The following is an 18,152-nucleotide window of genomic DNA, read 5'->3' as shown; positions in this document are numbered from 1 at the left end:
AACTGGATTACTATAATTCTTTGTTTGTAGCCTTCCACCATCAATGTTGCTGTAATTGCAATTTGGTCCAAAACGCAAGAACAAGAATTATCGCTTTTACCCATAGGAATCAACAGATTTACCTAAATCTGAATTTTCTTTGGCTTCCAATTTCTGCTCCCATTGATTTGAAAATTGTGCTTATATCTTTTAAGGTAATTAATAGCTCATGCCTGAACTATATGACAAAACTTCCATGATGATACTTTTAAGTTGATGAAAAATCTTTTGCTCTCTGAAACCAACCTGATGCTGGACTTTTACAAGTCCCTCAATATCTTTTCTTTGGTGATAAAATGCTGTACCTGAAAGTGTTGAAGTAATTTCAACTGTGTCAAAAATTTTAGACAAGCTTTTGAGAATAGATAAAACCTTATTTCTTATCTGAACTAATGCTAAGTTCTGTGATAGTGATTTTTCAGTATACGAATGAAGTATATGATATGATTTGCAGTAGTGATTTGAGCATATTTGATTAGATTTTATGGTTGCTGTTACTATTTATTGCTGTAAAGCACACAAAGGGTACTAATTGACTTGTCTGTGCAGGTTGCTAAACTACTTCCTACTTCAGTTGTTTGTCTAGTTTTAATAACAATGCTAATAACAAGGTCTGTCATCAGTCCTTTTGCTATCAAGTAGTTTTACCCCTCATATTTTAACCTATTTAATGAATTTGTTTACCGGTTGTGGTTTTAATTCAATTACATGTGATTACAACAATATATTGAATATAATTTGAAATCACTGTACAAATAAGGGTAATTCTTTGGTGTAAAGATTGATTTATTTATGAGATATCCAATTAATTGATAATGACAAGGTACAGGATGTGAAAACTTAGACTTTCTGTCATGTTTGACAATATATAAAAGCCTCACACTTGTTTAAATGCTCATAAAACATATCCTAGTTTGAATAAAACATATGTACATGTCAGAAAGCACTGTACTTTGACTTCAGAGTTTGTATATTGCCTAAGGACCTCCAGCCTGCTACTTGTCTTTGAAGGGAACTTTAACTTCAGCTGCTACTACATACTTCTACTGCTTCTGAAGACCAAAAGAAAATATATCAAATAAACTCGTTTAATATAGCAGATTAGACATACACCTTGTCTCCCAACACTAACACCAGAATCATTCAACTCAGGATTCCTTATGGATCACTCTGGTATTTGAAAGCCCTGATTTTCCTCACACTTACTCAAGTGTGAGTCAGGATAAACTCTGGTCTGCATCAATGATTTACACTGATATAAAGCTGCTGGGAGAGAAAACTCAGACCCTCCATTACCCTTACATGCCAATTTATAGATATTTAAAATGTAAATATGCAGTTAGTCTACAGTATAAAACCTTCTCTGGTTAAATGATTTGCCTTTCCTACCACCCAGTAATTATAAAGAGGTTCAGCTCAAGTATATAGCTAAAACCTCAACTGAATGTAGAAAGAGGTATTTTCATCCAAAATGAATTGCAAGCAAAAAAATAGTTGTATTACAGTAAAATACACTTAATTTCCCTAATAAATAGTATGTCTGCTTAATTGGGATACTTGCCAGAAATTGAAAATAGAGTAAAAATAATCCTACAAAGTGCTATGCAACTTCAACTCCCACAGGCTTGGCTCACACTGGAAAAACTATAGATATATGTTTAGCCTTGACTCTACAAAAATAGTTAAATGACTCTAGGGGACTTGGACTTCCATTGGAAGTCTTGGATTGGGTCGGGTTCTAATTGTACAAAGTTTGCTTAAATGTCATGCCATGTATTAGCAACATTGTAGTGAAGCAGAGTGTCCTTCCTCCGAGCCTGAGACAGAGGGACCACTACACTCTTCTTGGTGGGTGGAGCCAAGCTGACCTCCCTCCCCTGCACCAGAAGCAGAGGGGAGGGACAGAAAGTATAAGAGGCAGGCCCTTCAGCTCAGTTGATCCAGAGCTAGCGAAGGAGGCACATGTCTCTAGACCACTGCATAATTCTGGATCAGACCCTGAGCTGTGCAGTGCCACGCCCCTGGAGGAGACTGAGACTGAGGGCCAGCAGATTATGGAGCCACACCAATGGATTGAAGTAGGAAATAGCCCAGGGGAACCAGACATTAGTCAGGTTGTGCTATCACCTTATCAGACAATGTGTTTTGACAGGATCCTCATTGACCCACAGGCGGGATTCCCTAGACTGTTAGCGCCCCGGGCTGAGACCCAGTGAAATAGGGTGGGTCCAGGTCCTCCTACTGCCAACCCCAACCCTCAGGTGGCGGCCTATTTACCCTAGGTCAAAAGGCCTGTGCCTTGTTTGTGGCTTGCCCCCTGCCAGAAGGCTGCAAGCCCATAGTCTGTGTGTGCTGTCTGCCTTAGCCAGGAGGCTAGTCTACAGACTACTTCATTCAGGGGTCCCCAATGCGGTGCCCGCCCACTGGCCGCCGGACAAGCAGCTGCCGAAATACCGCTGAGAAGCAGCAACGTCAAGAAGTGCTGCTGCCGAAATGGTGCTGATTTTCGGCGGCATTTCGGCAGCGATGCCTCTTCATGACGCTGCTTCTCGGCAGCATTTTGGAGGCTGCTTGTCTAGCGCCCACCACAGGAAAAGGTTGGGGACCACTGACTTAATTTCTTATTGCTCTGCCCTGCCCAGGAGGTCAGAGCCCAGACTGTGTTTACTGCCTGCCTTAGCCAGGAGGCTTGAGCCCAAAGATTGCTTATTGCTGTGCCCCACCCAGGAGGTCAGAGCCCAGACTGTGATTACTGTCTGCCCTAGCCAGGAGGCATGTGCCCAAAACCACTAATTAACTTCTATTTATTGCCTGACACCGCAAGTCAGACAACGGACAAGCCTGATATGGAGGGACCAATACACACGTGTTTTTGCATAATATTTTAAAGTTATCAGCTGATCATAAACTTCTTCCTATATGGACTTTCTTGTTCAACTTAATGTTTTCCATGTCTGCAGTGGCTGATATGGACATTGATCTTACCTTAGTATTAATATGCTTTAAAATGCTGCTAATGATATGTACAAAGCTTCTTTTTTGAAGCCATTCATGAAGCAAAACTGAAGATCTCCTAGCATATCAGAGCCTCCTGAGAATCTGTTGGTTGGGACAATATCTTAAACTGACAAATCTGCTTTGACCGGATGCAACTGTAATTAACTTTACTCATTACAGTCGGCTAGATTTAGATGTTAGCAAACAAGTGGCGTTACTGCTTGCTGGCGGTCAGCGATTGCCCATTCTTTGTTATCTTAGTTAAGCAGGCCACACACAGACACACACACTTATTTAGAATACTGCAGGCAAATGTCTTTACCAGGTGGTAAACAGGGATCATCACAATGTTGTGAATAAGTGGCTATAGGGGATGACAACAAGATGAACCAAGGAATGGTCAATAAAAAAAGGGAAGAAATATTATTAGCAATAATGAACATTATAGGATGGCACTTGACTAAATAAAGCAGCTATGGTGTGAAGTGAGGATTGATTTCATCCCTGTGTTATGAAGTAGAAACTGGATTTCAGTAAATAAAAAAAAATACACTGTAAGGTAATACAGCAAGAACCAACCAGTGTAAAGCTACAATTAAATAATGCTGTAAAAAATTATTCACAAAGGTTACAAAAATGTAAACATTCTTTTGCTCAAAAGAAACAATTACTTTTGATTAATTCTACTGAATTATTTTTGGTTCCCTCACCATCAAAAGACCAAAAAAATTATATAAAAATTATTTCACTGATGATACCTTGTGCAGTTGTTACCAGTATGACTTACCATTCATTATTTGTTTAAAATTAGAAAGTTCATAAGCATCATCGAGGGCCTGAAATTTGGTTGGCATTTTGTATTAATCTGAAACACTTAAGCATGCAAGACTTGTTTCTCTTCTTAGAGCTTCTCTATTAATCCAAGTCAGTTTCTGAAATTTCATGTTTTCAACTTCATGAGGTCTGTCACAATTTATCATGTTGTACACCAGACCCACTGAGATTATTGCAATACTAGCTAGAACCACAGTACTTCATGGTCTTGTCATTGTTTCCAATATAAACTCCATTCTAAGGGGGCTTATAACTAAGCTGTAAAATTTGCTGCAGGGTGAAACATGGCAAATAACACGTCAGCTGGGCAGCCCTTTTTAAAACTTGAATTTGGTTTAAATCAGTTTGCCTGGTTTTAGATTTATGGAAGGGGTGGGGGGTTATTTTTGTGTATTTAGGGGACATTTGTTGAGTTCCCATATAACTCAAAACTGTTTCAGTTTAGAACTTGGATATTTGTAGGCTGTTCATTCATGATGTGGACTGGTGACATTGGGTACAGTAAAAATAGCCTTTCAATAGGCCATGATACTGAGATTTAAAGTTACTGCACACAAATAAGGCCAAACCCTACTGTTCTAACTCAAACCTCACTCAGGAAAAATTGCCCAAGGCCTTCTCTACATGGCAACATTTTTTGTTGTTGTTTTTTTTTTAAACCAGTTTTTCCAGTGTAGTTATAACAGTGTAACTCCCTGTGTGGACCCTCTTATTGCAGTATAAATATGACTTTTTCCAGTTTCTTATGTTACTTGAGAAGAGGTTTATGCTAAACCAAAAGGAAAAAAAAGAAAAAGTAATTTCTACCAGAATAAGAGTGTGTACAAGCAATGTTATACCAGTATAACTATAAATTCACGTCTTAATTTATACAAGTAGAACCTTCTCATGTAGACAAGCCCAATGCAATGATTGCAGGCTTTGCCCCCAAAGGAAGCCCATTTCCTGCACATGAAAATGCACAATTTGCCAATCATACTTACCAAAGAAAAATACTCATTTTATTTAATGCTGAATTCAACATATCTTGATATTAAAGGACATTTTATGGAAAGCAGCTCCTACACGTTGTCCTGTTAAAAGCACATGCAAACTGAAGATTCCACAATTCTTAGTCTTTCTGCAATTTTTGTTGTTTTTTTGCGGAATATATGCTTTGGTTAGAAAAAGCTAGATTTGTTTCTTTTTTTCTCCCCTCATTGCCTCATACCCTGTCTTGATTAACCCAAGCCTGAAGAAAAGTATCTATGGCTAAACAGCAGCACCAGAGGCGATTGTGAACTAGTTTAGGAAGAAGTTAACTGCAAAGTGTTTAGAGTCAGCAGCTGACAGCTGCTATCCTATAGCAGCACAGCCAGGAGTCAGCTGTTTTGCCATTGTACCGTGGGAAGCCCAAAAGAGTCCCCTCTGTGACTGCTGGGATGTTAGTTTTTTCTCATGGTTCCCCAACATTCTGCTGCCCTTTCCTGGCTCCACCCGCAGCCCACTCTTCACCCATGCCAGTCACACAGACACAGGAGGACTGGAGAGAACGAACCTGTGCTGTAGTTTTCTTAAGAGCCTCTTCATGCATTTGTACCAGAAATTAATGAATAATTCACTGTGAATAATTTATTCAACAAATATAGGATTATTTTTCTGGTCACAAAACAACCAAAAGAAGATTGAAACCTCTTCACATTTTTTGCTTCTTGAAATTACTCAGATTATTTTGTGAGGGTTTTTTTTTCCCGTTATTTTCTTTATGGATAGCTGAGTCACTACCAATTCACTGTGAATATGACACTCAGGAGTTGAAATCAGAACTGTGTCGGTTAGCCGTGATTGGTCACATACATTGTTATTGTTATTATTAGGAATGTTGAAAATATTCAAACGTTGTAAGTAGTCCTGTAGCAGGGTGGACCTCTGCTCCTGGTTGTAAGGGGTTTAAAAGTGGCCTGGCAGGGCTTGAGAGCTGCTGCTCTCAAGGCTGGGCTGATTGGGGAAGTGGCTGCAGCTGGGGCCACGCCCCAAACTGAGCAGCAGGGCTTTATAAGAAGGCCAGGGAAGCCAGAAGCCAGACAGTCTCTCTCTGGCTATAGAGAGAGATGGGTCTGGCTGCAGGGAGCTAGACCGAGTACCTGAGGGAAGCAGGGCTGGGGACAGGCTAAGGAGCTGGGGAGCTCTGGCCTGGAAAGCCCCAGGCTACGGCCTAGCACAGGGCAAGAGGTACTGGGGGTTGCAAGGGACAACCCAGGGGTAGGCAAAGCAGCAGGTCCAAACCCCCTTTGCCTGTGATGAGCAGGCTGATACTGCAGTCTGCCCCAGGACGTGGGGCTAGAGAATGACTGGCAGTGACCAATTCTGAGGCAAAGTGGGGACAGTAGGGTGGGGGTTCCCCCTGGGAAGGGGCAACCCGGTTAAAGGGGCACCGGGGTCCTGGGAGGGACACGGGGCCAATAGTAAACAGGTGGATCACCGGCCTGCAGAGGGCGCTCCGGGCTGGAACAGAGCTAATTCCCAGAGTCACCAGCGGGAGGCGCCGCAGGGGGTGAGTCCAACCCGTTACAAGTCCATTTATAAATTTGGATCTTTGGCCAATTCATCTTTGTGAAGGTTAAAACAAACAAATTATCTGGTCAACTGGACCAATAAAAACCATAACCAATTATTTTGTTTCATAATGTGTAATATACATTAACGACTTGTAAAGCAAGTCAGCAAACTGCACTTTAAAAGACTGCAAAAATCAAGCAGGACAATGCTGAAAGGCTCAGATCAAACCAAAAATGAATAATCTTTTTTACATTTTTGAAGATACAAGTACGAAAGGTGATTCCTAATACAGTATGCTATTCACTTATTCATATCATAGTCACACACTACATAATGCATGAAATTTGCAATGTCTTTTCTCAGACTCTTGTAGCACGTCAGCTTCATATTGCATTAGAAATTTTTCAGTCATGTTTATAACTGTATGATAAAATGTAATAGGAATACAAGCTTTCATTTTTTCCTCCTTCACATGAATCAGTGTGTAAGAAATGAATCTGAAAGACTGAAAAAATTGAATTCCAAACTTTTGGAAAGAAGTATTTGGAAGAAAGCATTCACCATTGATCTAAATTCTTGGGTCATCACAGGATTCTCAAATCGCATAGCCAAACACAGCTGACTAGAAGGTGGCTCTTATTTTCCAGCCCCTCCGCAAGCCCACTGGTACACATGCACTAAAAGGGTAAGCAATTCTATTCATACATATTGCAATATTGGCCCCCATTAAGGCTATGTCTACATTACGAATGAAGGGTGTGATTCCGCTATTTGTATACACTTTTGTACTAGCTCTCATTCAGCTAGCGCAAATATAAATAGCAGTGTAGCCTCAGGAGCATGGGTAGCCACAGCAGAGGCTCAGCGTAGCCATGCAGAGTACACACCCACTCATTTCAGGTGGGTTTATACTCGGCACAGCTAAGCTGTGCCTCTGCTGCAGCTACCCAAGGTACCGTAGCGACACTATTTATACTCGTGCTAAATCTCATTCAGCTAGCGCAGGTATGTTACACAAGCAGGGGAACCACACCCTTACCTCATAATGTAGATGTAGACTAAAATAGTTTTCATCCAAACCACCGGGTTCAGACTTTGTAGAATTTACAACAAAATTGGTCTTTCTGGATATATACAAATATAATATACACATATCAGAGGGGTAGCCATGTTATTCTGGATCTGTAAAAAGCGACAAAGTCCTGTGGCACCTTATAGATTAACAGAAGTATTGGAGCATATACACATATATATACACACACCCCTGATCCTCTCCATGTGATACATGTTGGGCTTATGTAATGAGTTTCAAAAAAAGCAAAAACTTGCTAGTTTGTTTCTAAAATCAATGATCTGAGACAATGGTAACCATGAACAGAGATCTATGGGTTGGGCATTCTCTTTGGAGAGTTGCAACAAAGATTTTGTTAGAAAAGTGAATGAAAACAATGTTATTAAAATGAATGCACTGACATTTTCAGAATCTCACTGTTATTTTTCTTCCAGGTACTAAAAAATATCATGAAAGCAAAATTCAAGTTAATCTTTCAAATAAGAAGTCATATTAGTTCAAATTTAAACTGCCTGCTACTCCTTTGAGGCTAGATTCTCTTATGCTTCTGTTAGTCCCATTAAAGCAAATATATCATCCCACTGAACTAACAGAACTGCTCGTAATGTACTACACAATGGGTGAAATCCTGGCCTCATTAAAATCAACGATAAAACTCCCATTGACTTCAATGGGGCCAGTTTTTTTCACTCAGTGATGTTTAATGGTGAGAGAATCTGGCCCTTAATGATTTTTGTGCTTCTACTGAGACTTCTGGACAAGAGACTCATAAAGACATTATAAGGGCTTTGATAGGGCTTTTGCTGCAAAGAGATAGTTTAAACCATCTTTTGGGATAGATGCTGTATATTTGTAAGCTGTGCACAACTCCCAAAGGTAATCTTCAAGTGGATAAGGAAATAAATTGGAGGGAAAAATCTATAAAACACAAAAGGTATTAAGGAAAAAAAGACAGGCAATAGTAGAATTAACTTCATTTTCTTCTCGACATTTCATATGTAAGTGGTAGCAAATTAATGTAGATCATGTTTGCAAAGCTAAAGCAACAAAACTGAAAATAACAATTCCCATTTTATACCCATGCCTGTATGCTTCAGGCAGAGCCTCAAACTAAAGGGAAAATATCAGTGATTTTCACTTATTCTGAACACAAGCACTATACTGCGTGTTCCTTAAGAAGTCTGTCAATCAGGGCTGGCTCCAGGCACCAGCATTCCAAGCAATCTGCAAGGGGAGGCAGTTCCTGTGTTTTTACTCCCAAGCAGCGCGCCGAATTGCCTCCGTGGACGGCGGGGGCTGTCCGTGTGCCGTTAGGGTGGCAGGCGCGTTTCCGCGGCGGTGGCAATTCAGCGGCAGCTTCTATGTTTAGCTGTCCGCAGTAGTGCAGCTTCTGTCTTCCGGCTGAAGACAGAAGCTGCCGTCGAACTGCTGCCACTGCGGAAACGTGCGCACCGCCGTAACGGCACACGGACGGCCCCCGCCATCCGCAGTGGCAATTCGGTGCGCTGCTTGGGACAGCAAAAACAGTAGAGCCGGCCCTGCTGTCAATGGTGCCAAATTATGAGCCATATCAAAATACAATAATCCCACTGAAATCAAGGGGACAGATCCTCATTTCAGCTCTGTTAAGGCAAGCAGGTTGGACTATGTGACACCTTTTTTACTATTACGCACAGATCTCAGATCAAGTAGCATGATTCACTTACAAATCCAGGCTAAAGAGGAGTCTTGTAGTTGAAAGCCCCAGCTCCTGCTAAGGAGAAATATGTACCCATTGTTACATTTGTGTAAATAAAGAAACCTGGTTAATAAATACATGAGAAGAAGCAGAGAAAGGAGAATATTCCTCTTCCTAATAATGTACCTTCTGACATCCAGTTTAAAAACTTGTGTTGCTAATGAGTCAGAACACCAAGTTTCTTTCAGGGAAAGAAAATGACTCATCAACTGGAAACACTAAGGTACCATTTTTCACAGAATTGCACAAAATATACGCAGTCACCTTTCAAATAAAATTTTACATTATTTTATTCCAACTGCCTGAAAATGTCATTTTCCATTAATCCATTGGGAACAGCTCACTTAACCAGTGCAGCAGGAGTGTCAGATTTCCATCTGACTGTTTCAGCTTCCAGTATGAACACAGTTATCCATGTCTTAATGTTTCTTCAACCAATCTCCCTCCCCACCCCCACCCACTCCACCCCCAGTAGGCACAAGCTGACAGCTACATCCTTCAGTTCAATCCTTCGACCTTACTCAAGAGCCTTGCCTGGGACATGCCCAAGGACTGCAGTATCGGGACTGCTAACTGCTAACAACTAGGTATATTTGATTGATGGTTTATGCAAAAGAAAATAAAACATTTTAAAATAGTGCTTTATGGATAATACTGGTTTATAGGTTTAGATTAAATTAATGAGACAATCAAATTGTTATGTATCGTGTAGAGAAATCACTCAAAAAAAGTAACAGTACTTTTTGGGACTGAGGTTGCCATTGTTTCCATCCGGAAACCAAGGAGGCCAGATGACAGTCAAGGGATTCCAAAGAACAAAATACAGTTTCTCTACATTCTAAGCTTATTTGCCATCCATTAATCCAACATTGGAAGGTTGTGTCAGGCTCAGTCTATGGCACAAAACCTTTAAGTCAGTAAATCAATATTGATATTTAGCAGGGCAACATCTATATATCTGTCAGTAAACCAACAAACTCTGGGAAGTTAATGTTGAATCCTAACTCAATTTGTTCTGAATAAAAAGGCTCAAGTTTGAATTTTAACTCCTAGTTAGAGACAGATGTTGTAACATTAGGACTGGAGTTATCACTTAAGAAAATAATTCTTTCACCTTTATTGGTTTTTCTTTATTTATTCTTATGTTTCCCAACCACACCACTGTATTTACCCATAAAAGGCTTATTTCTGTAGTAGCTTACTTATCACGGGGACTCTTTAGAAAACAAAAAAATTGGACTTTGTTAACAACATATTACAGGAGTTCTCTGTATAACTTGAATGTATTAAATTGCTAAGCACAAACCATAAATAGCAGGAAGTAATGAGTTCAGTAATTCAATATCTCTTCTAGACTTCACTTCCTCTTCTCAACCTCAATGACCATTCTTCCACCACCCTCAGAGGTCATGTATCCCCACCCTCATCTTGTACAACAAGCTGGTACTCTTGAGCTTGGATCATATTTACTGGTTATTGGCCAGATCCTAAACTGCTGTAAATCAATGTTGCTACATAGAAGACCATGTAGCTACTCCAATTTATGCCAACCAAGGATCTGTTTCTATATGTTAAAGTATTACAGTTTATATGGCTTGCATAAATTATACTTCATACGTGTGTTTTTATTGGTGTCCATAAGTGTCAGATTGCATGTGATTGCTATATTATGTTTTCTGTAATATTTAGGAAAATGTATGTGAATGAATGATCTGTTAGTGATTGTTCTGTGTTTAGTAGTAATCTTCAGGGCCGTCCAGAGGGGGCAAGGGGGGGTGCCGGCCCCGGGCTCCTAGGGGGCCCCCAAGAGAAGAAGAGCTCCCGCCTCCCCCGCCCCATCTCCCCTCCTCGCATCAGCGCGCGCCCTGCTGCGGGCCCCCCGCCCCCGCCCGCTCAGAGCCCAGAGCCGCGGGGGGGGGGGGGGGGGCTGCTGCTCTGGCTGAGCTCTCCTCCTCCGCTGGGCCCCTCCCCCCCCCCCCTCCTCGGGCCTGGCCTGGCGGGAGCCGAGCTCAGCGCCGTTCCTGGCTCTGCTGCGGCTGAGGCTGCTGCTGAGGCTGAGGCAGGGGGAGGAGGAGGGGAGGGGGGGGGGGGCCAGGGGGGCAGGAGGGGCAGGGAGCCCTGGGAGCAGGGGGGGTTGGGGGGTTGGGGGGGGGGGGGGGGGGGGGGGGGGTTGTGGGGGGGGGTGGGGGGGGGGGCGGGGGAGGGGGGTGGGGGGAGAGGGCGGGCGAGGGAGCTCGCTTCTTCGGTCTCGCCAGCGGGGTCCCTGAGTCCGCGGCGACCCCCCCCGGAACGACCCCCCACTGGCGGCCCCGCCGCCGGGACCCGCCCCCGGTCAGCCCGGTCTTCGCGGCGTCGTCCGGCTCCCGCCAGCCGCCGCCGCCCGGCGCCCGCCCCAAGTGCGGGGGCCCCGGCGGCGCGCCCGGCGCGGCCGGCCGGCGGCGGTCCCGGCCCGGCGCGGGGTGCGCGGCGGCCGGGCGCCGGCGGCCCCCGCAGCGCTCCGGGGCCGCGGGGCCCGCCAGGGCCCCGCCCGCCAAGGCCCGCCCCCCCTGCTTTATGTAGACATTCGCAGAACTGTAATGTCTTGCATTTATACTCAGAGTTAAGGCTACACATTGTTTCATAGTTCAGATATATCCATGCTCATCCTGAAGAACCAGAGCTTTAACACTATGTAGCTTTAACACTATCATCACTAGCGAAGCCTCCATAAAAACAAGGTTTACAAGTGCCCAAGGATGAGCACTTTAGCATAAATTAGATGGCTAATAGAATGACAAGACTTCTAAAGAGTACAATGATTTTTTAAAATTTAAAAATGCAAAGCTGTATGGAATATAAACTGATCTATTCTAGCATTTCAGGGCTTTCTCTTTTCACCTAACTGGTTCAAAGAAGCTGAGGTGCATCCAAGTGTATATAATATACAGTGTACATAAAATATAACAACATATTTTGGTCATAAATATATGAGATGTTAAACAGAATTTTACCTGCAAAGGTTTTGTAATCCACCAGGTCAAACATTATAATAGCTACTGCTGACCAGGTAACAATCAGAGCAACAACAAGAAGCCACGCTGCTGGTGAGCTGAATGTTGACATTATGTCCTCTGTAACTGACTTCTTTCCCACTTTCACTGGTGGCGTGAGAACTGATCCATTGTTGTTGTCCATCACTGTGGTGGTGGTTGACATATGTCCTAGTCAAACATTAAGGAAAAGAGAGCAAATAAATATATTAAGCTAGGTACCTATCAGTCTAAGATAAAGAACATATATGTAGCTTCTGGTCTGTTACAGTTGTTATAGCTGTCAAGTTTTCGAACAACATAGGCCCTGATTCAGGAATGCACCTCTATTCAGAACAGTACTTAAACATGTACCTTAGTTTGCTTACATGCTAACCTAAACAGGGATGGAGTTAAAAATATTGAATTCCAAAATAGGGCTTGTTTACACAAACATTTAGTTCGCAACAAGCTGAAGGGGTGAATCCAACCTGCACTAGTCTTCCAGACTGTCTGTGTGGATCCCGATGATCTCATCCTCTTTGAAACAGGACAACATCAAAGCACATTAACTGTTAATGCACATTAGCAGGGCCCACAGGGACAGCTGGTCCATGGCAGGATAGCACTGGGTAGATTAAAACCCAAGCATGCCTCAAACTGATTGTTTAGATGAGCCCCTATATTGCTTTCCTTTTTATAATTAATCACTTAAACATATTCTTAAAATCCACACTTATTTGGTACAATTTTTAAGCAAGTGGTTAACACTGACTTAAGTCTGTTCTTTCATTTAAGCACTTGCTTTTAACTGAATAAAAATGCCTTCCTGAACTGAGGTCACAATCAAAATAAGTTAGGAGAAAACATTATTAACCACAGAAAAAAAACAACGTATAGCTTCATTGCTCACTACAGGCCACTTTGCTGTGATTAGCTACACACCTAAAACAGTGGCTGATGGAAGCATAAAATATTATAATAGCCCTCTACAAGACTGACTTGTTATGGACTGTGATGGGGCTTCTGCCCCACACTGGTGGAGAAAGGGTTAAAAGCAGCCCTGGGGAGACTGTGCAGCAATCAGAGAGGGGCTGAAATGAGCAGCCAATCAGGGCAGAGCAGGCCCATATATAAAGAGAGCTACAGGGCAGAGGAGGTAGTGCCCTCTTGGGAGCCCAGGGAAAAAGGACTGGGTCCCTGAAGGGCTGAGGGAATCACCAGCACCCTGGATAGAGCAGTGCTGGGCTGGGTCAGGGGAGTGAGAGGGAGCTCCAGCCTGATACAGGGGCGGAGAAGGTGCTAGGACTACGGGGAACTGGCCCAGGGAAACAGATGGGAGGGGCTGAAGGAGACACAGCATGTAGCTACCGCCTAGAGGGTCCCTGTGTCAGGATGTGGAGTAGTGGGTGGGCCAGGGTCTCCCCCGCCCCTCACCCCCACTTACCACTGAGGGGAGTGGCTGGACAGAGGACTGCTGTTCCCCTGGAAAGGGTGGAGAATGGAATGGGGCATGGCCGGAGGGCTGTGCCTTGAAGAGGACGCCATAATGTTTGAGACAACTTGGGTCCAGAACAGAAGTGACAGCGGTCAGACATCACTGGAGAAAAGACTGTGAAAAGACTGAACTAATTCCCAGAACGACCAGCAGGAGGCACCACAGTGGTGAGTCCCACCCTGTTATATGGACCCCGTGCCAGATCCATAGTAAAACAGCCTACATCCATGGAGCTATGTTAGGGTGACCAGACATCCCGATAAAATCAGGACAGTCCTGATTGTTAGTTGTTCGTCCCGCGTCCCAACCGATGTTTGGTCAGGACGCCATTTGTCCCAATATTTTTTTTTTTGCGCTCTGCTGGCGCCCCTCCCCTCCATGTGTCCCGATATTTTGTTCCTCTCATCTGGTCACCCTAAGCTATATCAGTTTACACCAGCTGAGTATCAGCTTTGAATTCTGCTGTCAAGGACACAAGACAATGCGTGTGTTTATACTCTGTCTATTCCATCTCACCAGTCAATAGCAGTAGAAATGTTCTATAGCTGTGCCATGTCTTTTCTAGACAATGTCATTACAATTTGTGAAGAGTGATATTTTTGTAACCAAATTTGTTTTGAGTATTTTTACTTTCAGGAGATGGCCTTCTAAAAGCCAGTCTTTTCTCCCAAGAGTTGCAGTGTCAAATGGGCTTAACACTGAAAGCTAAAGACTCTTTAGTAGAAAACAGAGAGCAAGATGAACACCTATGTCAATTCCCATTCAGCAGATACTACCTGTTTACTGGTGAATAGCTGCATTTTTAAATACAAACTATTTAACTTACTTCCCTGTGACTGTTAAGAACATCTTACACTGCACACAGCTAAAAAAAACCTTAATGAACCTTACGGTTTCATTATATCATGTTTCAAATTGCTGAAATTTAAAATTTGAAAATATCTGAGACATTCTTGAACTCAAACAAGTAATAAATGCAATAATTACTGCTTTCATTTGATATCCAGATATGAAGCTGCAGAAAATCAAATCATTCACTCCTCCCTTATCAGCAAGAGTCAAATGGCACTGTTACACGCTGAGCTCCCTCTTTTGGGAGACACCAGGTTGCAGTATTGGAACTAACCCTTGCGTCCCACATACATTTAATCCTACAGGCTCTGTGTTTGTATCCAGACACTGTTTCAAAGTCCAGCCTTTCTGACACACTCCTGAGGTACCATCCTCCTGTCTAGTACCACTTTCTTGGGAAGTGGGGCCCTATGTTCTCCCCTATACTGAAGTCCACCAGAGCTCCACCTTTGTGGGAACTTTGGTTTATTGTTTAACCATTCAAGAATCTCGTGACAGTTAAACCAGGGGAACACACAGACTTTGCCAAGGAACCTCTACACCAGACACTTTATTCAGACCAAGCACAAGAGTTACAGATCTAGGTAAAAATAATAAACAGCTGCATGGAAAACCCCTCCCTTCATTGTCTTCACTACTCTAAGGTCCTTTTGGGTTTTGGTTAGTGACCTTCCAGGGTCCCAGGACCCCACCTGGACGCCACTCTTCCTATTGTAAGCTGATGAATGGCTGGCGAGAGAGTCCCAGCGCAAGAAGATCCAGGACTTAAATAGATTCTGGCCTTCTCTGTCAGGTGCCCCCTGCCAGAGCAGCTTCAACCCTCTCCCCCGCCCTCCATCAGATCAGTTGCTCAGCTCCTGCTCCCCCATCCAGCCATGTTCCCAACTGGGAAAACTAGTTTTCTGGACTAGAGCCAGCATGTTCTAGGGTGTACTCATTTGAACGATGGACCATCAAGCCTGAGTCATGTTGATGGTTTAGCCATTGTTAGCTCCTCTGCTAGGTGTCAAGATTTCATCTACAGTGCAAAAGTGAAGGGCACAAGACAGTTCAGAAAAGTGTTTCAGATTGATATAGACATACACAGACATATACTAATCTGTACCTGTGACATCATGTTTGGGGTAACTTCTCTAGCAGCTAAACTGATGCATTATTTATAGTTGTCACCAAAAAAAACTCTTAACATATGTTACATATTTGCATAGTTTGGTTAAATTCATCCTGATCCGATTCTTATTAAAGGCTCCCCACTGAGTTCAGGGGGGCATTGGATAAGGCCCTGTATGAGTCTGAATTTCCAAAGAATCCCTTTTATTGCTAAAAGAATTAAAGAACAATGCAAATACTAGTGTGAACTTGTACTCACTCCTTATTTATCACCAAACCAAAAGCAAGGTGAGTTTTATAGCAGAGTGCATTAGTGCTGCCTCTGTCTGGGTCTTCTCATGCTGATGCTCATGGTAGTCACTTCTGATACTATAAAATTGCTGCTTTTCAGGTTAGGTCACTGAACATTCAGGTAAGAGAGAAAGGGGCATGTGATGTAGCTCTAACTAAACTAAGATAAGCAAACTCAGTCTGTTTCTCATATCCAAACAGGGCCGCCCAGAGGGGGGGGCAAGAGGGGCAATTTGCCCCAGGCACCGAGCCCCACGGGGGCCCCCACCAGAGTTTTTCAGGGCCCCCGGAGCGGGGTCCTTCACTCCCTCCGGGGGGCCCGGCAAACTCTTGTGCAGCCGGGCGCAGGAGATTCTGCCGCTCCCGGTCTTCGCCGGCGGGGGGGTCCTTCCGCTCCGGGGCGGAAGGACTCCCCGCTGGCGAATTGCCGCCGAAGACGGAGCGGGACCCGCCGCCGAAGTTCAGCTCAGTCTTCGGCGGTAATTCGGCGGCGGGGGGCCCTTCCCTTCCGGGACCCGCCGCCGAAGTGCCCGAGACCCAGCGGCGGGGCCCCCGCCGCCGAATTACCGCCGAAGACCGGGCTGCGCTTCGGCGGTGGGTCCCGCTTCGGCGGTAATTCGGCGGCAGGGGGGCCCCCGCCGCGGGTCTTCAGGGCACTTCGGCGGCGGGTCCCGGAACGGAAGGGCCCCCCGCCACCGAAGACCCCGGGTCCCCAGAATCCTCTGGGCGGCCCTGTATCCAAAATGACAAATATTGATCTGGAACCTCTACCATTAGAGACAGGTTACAAGAATCTTGAAGAGAGAGTTTAAGAACCCCAGATGTTAGTCCACATTGTGTGTACCTCTTATTTCAGAGTCTATCTTGAGATACCTACAGAAATGATAAATACATAGGCTGTGGTGAATGCGATCCTTTGTTTTGTCCATCAATTTATATCTTTTTAAAATTAGAAAAATGAGATGGAGCACAAACTCTCACAAGCCTGAGACTGCTGAAAACTCTTTTGTTCCCTCTATAATGGAAAATCAGTCCAAGAGTGATGTGATAATGAAATCATCATTACATGTCTTGCAATAATTTGTAATGTGAGCAAGGTCAGTGTCAGCTTCAGCGGCGATATGATTTACACTGAAACACCATACATTAGAACAGAAACTAATATAATTCACACCCTTGACTGTTCTACATTTTTCATTCATTGTGATTATATATAATTTTCCTTATTTTTGTCCCCTTTTTAGACTGCATTCACTCCAAACATCCCTATCCTGATCAAGGGTCTCATTTCAAGCCCTAGAAACCTGCATTGTTAAATAGTAATGTTGTATAAGCAGCACAAAATTGGCAAGTTACATGATTTTTGTAATTTACATGAAATTTGGTTTAATTTATGCATAATGTATTCAGTTAATGAACAGTGTCTTATCTGGTAAGATGCAAGTAATACACTTTTCTATTTTAAAAACATCACTGCTTCCATTTCCCTGAACATAAATATTGGATCAAACATCACAGTGAAGGAGAGAAAAATCAAGTGACAAAGATCAGCTTTCTAAAGTTAAATTCCAAATCAATAGCATTATGTTATGTAACATTCAAATTCATTCATACAAAAATAAACTAGTGTGTGCATGCAGCAGGTCATAAATGATACATTATGCATTTTCTTTCCTCTGGAGAGACCAGTAGAGTTTATGATGTAAGGAAGAGAACAGAAAGATATCTTGATAAATCTGATTGGCATCATAACATATATCTCAAATGAAAGACATTTGCACAGTAAAAGCAAAGGCAACTAAAACTACATTGTAATACCAGCCCTGAAAAGGTTAAGGAAGCTGAGAAAGAGTGAATTAGGCTACACATGAGGGGACTAGGCTGGAGAAGCAACCTCTGATTGGAAGATGAAGCTCCACTGAGCAGGTGTGGGCTGGGCTAGTATAAAGCCAGGAAGCTTGCAACAGAAAGTGTGGCAGTGATGAAGTCTGCAGTCATCCCCTGCATTGGAGAGGGAATTAGAGAATCCAGAGAAAGAGTAGAACCCTGGGAGCCTGGCCCCAAGGGAAGGGTGTACCCAGAAGGGAGAAGGGTGGATAAGAAAGCCCATGGGAGATAGAGTAGGAAGTAGCCCAGGGGGAAAGCACTCAGGTTTGGGACTGCGCAGACCTTGGC

At 43.5% G+C, this 18,152-nt stretch overlaps 1 protein-coding gene across 1 annotated transcript in view; it reads right to left on the bottom strand.

Annotated features, from left to right (window-relative positions):
• TRDN (triadin) overlaps positions 1 to 18,152 on the bottom strand; it is a 292,575-nt gene that overhangs the window by 238,029 nt on the left and 36,394 nt on the right. Inside the window, exon 2 of the mRNA XM_039528738.1 lies at positions 12,209 to 12,418. Coding sequence (XP_039384672.1) covers positions 12,209 to 12,418 — 210 coding nt within the window. The remainder of the gene's footprint in view (positions 1 to 12,208; positions 12,419 to 18,152) is intronic.

Source organism: Mauremys reevesii, linkage group 3 (genome assembly GCF_016161935.1).
Source record: "Mauremys reevesii isolate NIE-2019 linkage group 3, ASM1616193v1, whole genome shotgun sequence".
NCBI classification, from domain to species: Eukaryota; Metazoa; Chordata; order Testudines; family Geoemydidae; genus Mauremys; species Mauremys reevesii.
The sequence above is the reverse complement of the archived record's forward strand: the minus strand, read 5'-3'. Positions and strand labels throughout refer to the sequence as shown.